Source organism: Colias philodice, chromosome 21, assembly GCF_061535455.1.
Source record: "Colias philodice isolate Cphi_HAF_F1 chromosome 21, ilColPhil1 Martin Lab GWU primary, whole genome shotgun sequence".
Taxonomy (NCBI): Eukaryota; Metazoa; Arthropoda; class Insecta; order Lepidoptera; family Pieridae; genus Colias; species Colias philodice.
This window is the reverse complement of record NC_143106.1, coordinates 3,231,853-3,239,903: the sequence shown is the minus strand read 5'-3', so window position 1 is coordinate 3,239,903 and position 8,051 is coordinate 3,231,853. Positions and strand designations below refer to the sequence as shown.

The 8,051-nt window shown below is 37.7% G+C and overlaps 1 protein-coding gene across 1 annotated transcript; it reads left to right on the top strand.

Annotated features, from left to right (window-relative positions):
- The first annotated feature begins 3,728 nt into the window (after positions 1–3,728).
- LOC149478763 (uncharacterized) lies at positions 3,729–7,832 on the top strand. Its single transcript, XM_089709079.1, has one exon. The coding sequence runs from the start codon at positions 3,729–3,731 to the stop codon at positions 7,830–7,832; it is 4,104 nt and encodes a 1,367-aa protein (XP_089565205.1).
- The last annotated feature ends 219 nt before the right edge of the window (positions 7,833–8,051 follow it).

The window sequence follows — 8,051 nt, the reverse complement described above, 5'->3', positions numbered from 1 at the left end:
TCTGGTGGGCCACGAGGCTCCAATATGTGGGTTCGAAAAAAAAAGTTGGCAACACTGATTTTGTACCTACTCGGATTTTTTATTATACAAAGCTGACTCACAGAGTACCTACATTATTATGACTGGTATTTACTATTTAGTTCAGTTTATTTACGAGATTCTGTCAAAACCAAAACGAGAAGCTTTGTTTGTTTTCGTTTTTAATTGTTGACTAATATTTTAAAAATAAGTGCTAAATATGATTGATGGAAGGTTATGTAGAATCTACAGGCAGAAAATAAGCTTTATATGGTAAACTGATATTTTCTCTGAACATAAATTTTTACAAACATGATTTTTAATGATTGGTTTCTGGATTTGTAACCCAATATAAGATTGTTTTATTACAGACTTATTGCTTACGTTCGCAATAACAATTTTGTTCAAGAGAGGAGAAGAATTAATCCATCCCAAATGTAAATACGATTCTCCACAAAAACATTGTAGACACAATTATGGATTTATGGATTATGGATTTCTACATTTGCTACTAAGAAGGATATGGGATCATGAAGGATTTCATCTGTTTTAATACCAGTAAAATGGAATGTGCGCCGTGGCCGTGACTGTGTTTGGTACATAAAGAATGACAAACATTCAACTTAAAATTATTATGAGTGCATTACGGGCAAGGGCACAATAAGTTGCCCTTTGACTAAGATGTACTTAATTTTAAGGAACACGAAAATGGATGGCTAGAATAGGTATAATCGCATACATAGTATTTATTTCTAGTCTGTTGTATAAATAATCAAAGACTACAAAATATATAGTGAACTATGTCTTTAATATTAATTCTACAGTTTACAGTGTAGTGTGTAATCTATTGTATGTGTGCGTCTAGAATATATAGTCCTGTTGTTCTACAGTTTAAGCAGTTCAATACAAGCTTACAGTCGAGTCAAGTGTTTCATTAACCACCAACCATTGCATGGCAACCCTGCCAGTTTTGTAAATTGTAGTCTACCTAACCTGACTGTTGGTTTTGATTTGTATCACACAAAGAATACTATACCAAATTTCAAGAAATAAGAATTAAATATTTGATTAACTTTTACTAATATACAGGAGCTTATACATCAAACAAGACCAAAGCGGGGCTTTGGAGAAAGTGTGTATGGACAAAGACCACAATACATATTGTGCGGACAACTGCATGAAAAGCATGCAGTAAGGGACATTAAATAAATAAATAAATAAAACATAAGTATTTATTGTCAAGATCACAACACGAGATACATTTATAAACGAAGGAAAAACAAAAAGAAATAAAAAGAAAAATAATTAAATAAAAATAATCTTATTCCTAAGAACTGTAATGTGGCAGTGAGTGACCTGACAAATGGAGCCAACTCAGTATATGATGGCAAGGTGATTAATACCTCACCACCACTGATTTTCAGTGACCCCAAGTGACTATTGGAGTTTCAGTCTAGAATTGTATATAATGATAATTTAACATGAGTATATTATGTGAAAGATATATTTCTATTAATATGATAAATACTAATAAATAAATACATCAGTTAAAACATGATATACATATATATACATATATATATGTATATCATCATATACATATATATACATATATATATATATGTATAGGTAGATATAATATCAGTATGTAATTATGTATATAGGGTCAGTGTACCACTAGCTGACCAAGCGCCAATACATGACCGCAATTCAAATATACGCGCCAATTAAGAAAATACGGCAGCCCCAGATGATAGTTTATTGTTTTTTCTGTATAGCAACATCATCTATTAAAACGACACGACAACTGTAGTAAAAAATGGTTTTGCCAAGTGTGGAATTTATCCATTTAACATTTCTGCAATAGACTTTATGAGATGTATGGACCACGAAACTAGAAAAGTTGCGCCTGTCATGCAATCTACATTGGAGACTGAAGTTGGCGTAGAGATCCTTTTATTGATAGAATATAACATTTAATAAAAAAACTACAGACTTTTTTATTTATTAAACAAAACTAATGTTCAAAAAAGGACATTTGATTCATTTTGAAAATGGTCAACTTTTAGAGTAATGATGGTCAGATATTGGTGATCAGTGGTCAGGTAATGGTACTTTTAGCAGAAGTAACTTTCAGAGTAGTTTTCATAAAACCTTTAAAGGTTATCAAATTGATACTAAGAACAATAGTTGCAGTGAGTATTCAATTATCTGTGTCCCAAAAATAACATTGAACGTAAAACAAATAAGCCGTTTTTTATATATAGCTAAAGATAAAACCGCTTAAATGGTCAACTAGTGGTACATCCACCCTACTTAATGTAAATAAATAAAATGAAATTATGTATATGTTACCGGAAATGTATGAAATCAAGGAATTGTATACTACTAGTGGTCTAAGATCCGAATATAAGTCGAAATGCAACGGCGTGATAATAGAATGAGACCAATTTTATAATAAATTAAGTGTATTAAAAATGGTTTGACTGGAAAAATCCTGGACAGGATATTTTTTATTAATTATTAAAAAAAATTATTTTAATATCCTAGTAAATGTATAATCTTCCTTGGAATTATATATAATTCCAATATCGTATTAGGAAATGTATATAAAGTAATTAATGATTTCTGTAATAAAACACGTTGTTATTTTTTTTATTATAGCACTTATTGAGACAATCGGGTAACAGTCTTACCGTAAAATAATAATAATATGTTCATATTATCTTACTAATTAACATTTCTTAAATCAACTTATATTCAATCAAATCAAATTTTCATTTATTAAAGGGTGCTATTACCGATTTTTAACAAAAAACGCTATTTTACGGTACCATTTTAACTCAAAGCAATTACACGTGAGAACAAAGTAATATCTTAATTTAAAGATAATATATTCAGATCTACGATCATCTTATAAAAATTGTACGACGTCATACAAAATTGTCGCTGAAATACGATTTTCCCAGCACAATGATCGCATAAAATGCAAAAAAATGGGCTCTAAAACGGTACAATTTTAAGAAAATTAAAAGCCTAATCTATCTTCTTACCTATAAATTATTGAGGGATATAATATAGTCCTTTATAGATTCTGATAATTTTTTTGTATCTAAATCAAAATTTTATTTCAATTATTAGCTAAATTAAAAATACTTGTCGATTTCTTCATACATTTTGCTCTCGCGGGTCGTCAGACCGCGCTCAGAAGCGCTCTTGGAAGGACGGGTGTATCGCTCCTTGTCCCAAAAATAAAATGAATTAGAAAAACATTATTGTGCGTGCACTGTCGTTTTCGTGATTTGAAATATTTGATACTTTTCAGATGCTCTTTTTTATGGGTTGTTGAATAGATTGGTGGGGTAAAACAATTCAAGATGGCGTCGACGAAAATTTGACTTTTTTTCGTGATGGGTGTCATTTTCATGGTTATTGGGGTATCTATTAACCAATATGAGGTCAAAACTAAAATTCAAGATGGCGCCAATCAAGAAGAAAATCACTTCAAGGCTTTGGGACATGACCGTCACATCTTGCGTGGGTCTTTTCACCAAGGCAGTGATCGGTTTGAAGAGGAATCCCGTGGCCGCCAGTGCACGGCTAATGCCGCCACGGCTATCGCCTACTCCAGTTCCAAACCATTAAATGAATGGGCCCCATCTGACTTGGATCGAATTTTATTAGCTGGTAATACATATTTCAACAGGTGCATGTCACGACTTGCAAACAGACCGCAATTTTTAAATACTGAAGAGCTATTACCCGCAGTTTCTGTGGCCGCTACAGAATTCGAATTAAATATACAGCCCGATGTTGTCGTTGGAGTTGTTAACTCGAGTGCGCCATCTGACGTTCTTGAAGGATACTTCCCTAATTTGTCTTCGGGGATTGAATATTTTTTTACAACACACGATAAAGGAATTATTACATGTCAAACAAATATTGCATTGGCGGTAATGAAAGTAATCGTCGAACGCAATCAGTCTCCCGATGTCGAGATCCCAGAATATTACTTATTCGACTCACATTCTCGGGGACCCAAAGGTTATGTTGCACCTAACAGAGGAGCCTCCATGTTGATGAAGTTTGCAAATCAAGGCGATTTATGTCAACATCTTGCTGTTGCACTACAGGTAAGAGGCCATCGAGATATGCAGTATAGTATCACAGCTATAAATGCAACACCCTTGGTCATCCCAAATGAATCGCCAGTACTGAATGAACAACACGACACTCAGATAGTTAGCGACGGCAATCTGAATAGCAGTGATCCTGTTCACGAAGAACACGCGTTTGTTACTACAGCTCTTATGCCGATTGATACTAATATTCCAGATCTAAACGAAGTTGTTTCGAACGCTAATACCGTAGAAGAGAGACCAATACCTATCTACGAACTCAAACGGAAAACTGTGCCCCCGGTCAGCGTCTTGAGAGAGCAAAGAGCAGAAGAGCTAGCGTGGATAAGGTTATTCCCAGATGGTCGAAATGGGCTTAGGGAACAAAGACCCGTTCCAATAACACCGCTCGATTACTACCAAACTCGAGTGATGAGCAATGACAAACGGTTCCAATTTAACGAGTACATATTTTACGCCCTCTCGTTAGTAGAACTTTGCAAGGCTCAACAAAATGTTTCAGTCTGTGGCCGGTTGCGTCAGGATGGAGCTGAGCCCACAGATGTTGTACAAAATGTGCACCTGGTAATGCGCAACATACGTGGCACGTCCGCGTACTGGCACAAAGCGTATACGGATCTTCTTGCCATGGTGAAAAATTTAGGTCCTCCTCATTGGTATCTTACTCTCTCTTGTAACGATTTAAATTGGCCCGACATGCTAAAAGCCCTTTTAGTTGCCGATGGCCGCCCAAATTTTTCTTTTGAAGATTTGACCTTCCTTGAAAAGCAGCACCTTGTCGAGTCTTACCCAGTCACGTTATCAAGACAATTTATGTTGCGCCTAAACACTTTGTTTACTAGGCTGAGAAGAGAAGAGGATCCGATTTTAGGAAAGAAAATTATTGATTTTTGGTGGCGCATAGAATTTCAGCTACGAGGTAGCCCTCACGTTCACATGGTTTTATGGTGTGCTAATATGCCGGCTTTTGACACCCCTGAAGGTATTCAGTTGCTGGAGCGTGTTGTCACGTGTGAGGTTCCCGACGCTGAGGACGACTCAGAGATGCATGATTTAGTCGTTCAGTTACAAACACATCGACACACTCAAACATGCTTCAAAAATAACCGAAACGTTTGTAGATTCGCTTTCCCGAGACCAGTGTCTGAAAACACTACAATCTTAGACGACGAGCAAGCAATGAGAAATGGTGGAAGATTTTATATATTAAAAAGAACAGATTCGGAAACCATGATAAACTGCTACAATTCGAGATTATTAAAACTGTGGCGCGCCAATATTGATCTACAGCCTTGCGGGTCAGCTTTAGGTGTGGCGTACTACATCTCAAAGTATATCTCAAAAGCTGAACCTGCAGAGGTCTCTAGATCAATAAGGCAAGCTATAAGTGCTGTAAGAGACCGCGGTGGAAGCAACTTAAGACGGCTGGTTTTTGCTATCCAAAACGCAATCTTGTCTCACAGAGAAGTCTCTGCCAACGAATGTGCGTTTCGATTGTGTCATTTAAAATTAAGAGATAGTTCACGTAAATGTGTTTTCGTAAACACTTGCGCGCCTGAACAAAGATACCGAATGCTTAGGATTGACACAGAAAGTTCCGAACCGTACAAAAATGTATTTGATAGGTACGTTCACAGACCTCTTTCTCTGGAGCAACTTAGTTTAGGTGAGTTTGCGATTTGGTACGAGGTTGTCTCTACTAGAAACGATACAGAGGAGGATGAACAAGATGCTGATGCCTATGATGCTGAGGATGAGGACGTGTCTAGTCGTCGATACATTACCTTATTAGACAACGTAGGTAGGATGAAAAAGCGGACACGTCCAGCTATACTCCGAACGCGTTATTATACGCTGTCTTCAGACCCAGAAGCATATTACTACTCATTGGTCCTGACTCATATTCCGTTCCGAGCAGAGGAAGAGTTGTTGGATGGTTTTAATACTGCAAAAGAAGCTTTCTGGGCCAAAAGGCATCGACTACGTCCGCTGCAAGAAGGTTTTGACGCCGAAACTATGATGCGGTGGGAAACTGAGATCCAACAAGCTATAAGCCGCATTGTGGCAGAAAACTTGGCAGCAGGAACCGTTGAGGAACAAAACGATGACGCAAATGACAACAATGACGTTCAGCCTATTGAACACATACTCGACGACGGCGGTCATAATATTATGATCGAAGAAGTCGAAGATGAACCAACTGACATAGGCATGCCAGACAATCAGTTTGAAACATTTGTAGCTTCATTGAACATGAGTCAACGACAACTGTTTCAAAAAATTTCCCAAAAGTTATTGGACGTGTCGAATTCTGATCCGTTACTAGTTTTTGTTACTGGAGGAGCTGGTACCGGAAAAACATTTACCTTAAAAGTTATGACTGAACAAATTCGTAGGTTGAGTAACACTGAAATAGGTAAAAACGTGATTGTTACTGCACCAACTGGAGTAGCAGCCAGACTAATCGGTGGAACTACACTACATTCCACTTTTGCGCTACCAATTGAAAAGGGAAGAAATGAAACATTACGCCCACTAACAGGTGAAAGGCTGCAAAGGGAGCGACAAAAGTGGAGGCATATAAATTGGCTCATCATCGATGAAATATCAATGGTGCCCTACTTAACACTGCGAAACATTCACATTCGCCTCCAGCAACTAAAACAGGATCAAGGGAACTTTGGTGGTATCAATGTAATTTTGTTTGGAGATCTCATGCAGTTACCACCAGTTTCCAGAATCACCGGTGGTTCTTACTGCTTCCGACAGCCGTCGAACTTAACTGGTGAAACAAATCTGTGGCAATTGTTCAGCTTTTGTGAATTGCCACAGAATATGAGACAGGCAGGAGACAATACCTTTGTGGACATTCTCAATAATATTCGTGTTGGTGAGTTAACGATGGACCAACTTGAGATCCTGGACAGCCGCAGAATTCCACTAGAGGGTCCATTTGCCGATGGAGAGGCAGTTCGAATTTTCCCTACTACGAAACAAGTCGATGCTTATAATTCAGCCATGACTAAAAAGTTGGGCAAATCGTTAAAGCTCTACCAAATAAACGCTGTTGACATCTCCCTAGAAGCTAAAACCTACGGTCAGTGCCCTCGCAAACAATACATTTCTGACGACCCGAACAAAACAGGGGGCATTCTCGGCACACTAACTATTGGAATTGGATCTCGCGTGATGTTACGCCGCAACATCAATGTAAACCACGGTCTGGTGAACGGTGCTATGGGTATCATAAGAAGAATTGAGTGGCCTTCTCTTCGCAGAGAGCAGTTAGAACCAGGTGAGTTACCGCAGGCAGTATTCGTAGAGTTCGACGATCGTTCTGTTAAGGGCAATGAATTGGGTGTGGGGGTTCGCATAGAGCCCTCCACTGTCGACTTTGATGCGCTTCGCGGACAAGGGAAGATTGAACGTCGGATGCTGCCTTTGATACTTTGTTGGGCTGTAACGGTACACAAACTGCAAGGTACCACCTTGGATCGGGCTGTCGTGGACCTATCAAACGTGTTTGCAAAGGGCCAGGCTTATGTAGCCCTAAGCCGTGTTAAAACACTTGCTGGGTTAGCAATAAAAACACTTGACCCAAAAAAGCTGTTGGACCGGCCCCACGACGAATTTTCTTTAACTGAACTTAAACGTTTGCGGGATCTTCAGCAGTAATGACTCACCTAATTCTTTTTCTTCTTCACTACCAACAGCCCAGATTGGCGGTAAATTTATGTTGCGGAGTAACATCACTCGTAATCTAAAGCCAAATGTCGTCGAAATAATTTAAAATGGTACTTACATATACATAGTCTTCTACATCTACAACATTTTCGTTAAATAAAAACAGCTAAAAAGTTATAAATAAAAAAATTATTATTAAAAAAACAAAAT

Coding starts and splice junctions, on each gene's coding strand:
- LOC149478763 (XM_089709079.1), top strand. CDS start 3,729: ATGTCACGACTTGCAAACAGACCGCAATTTTTAAATACTGAAGAGCTA.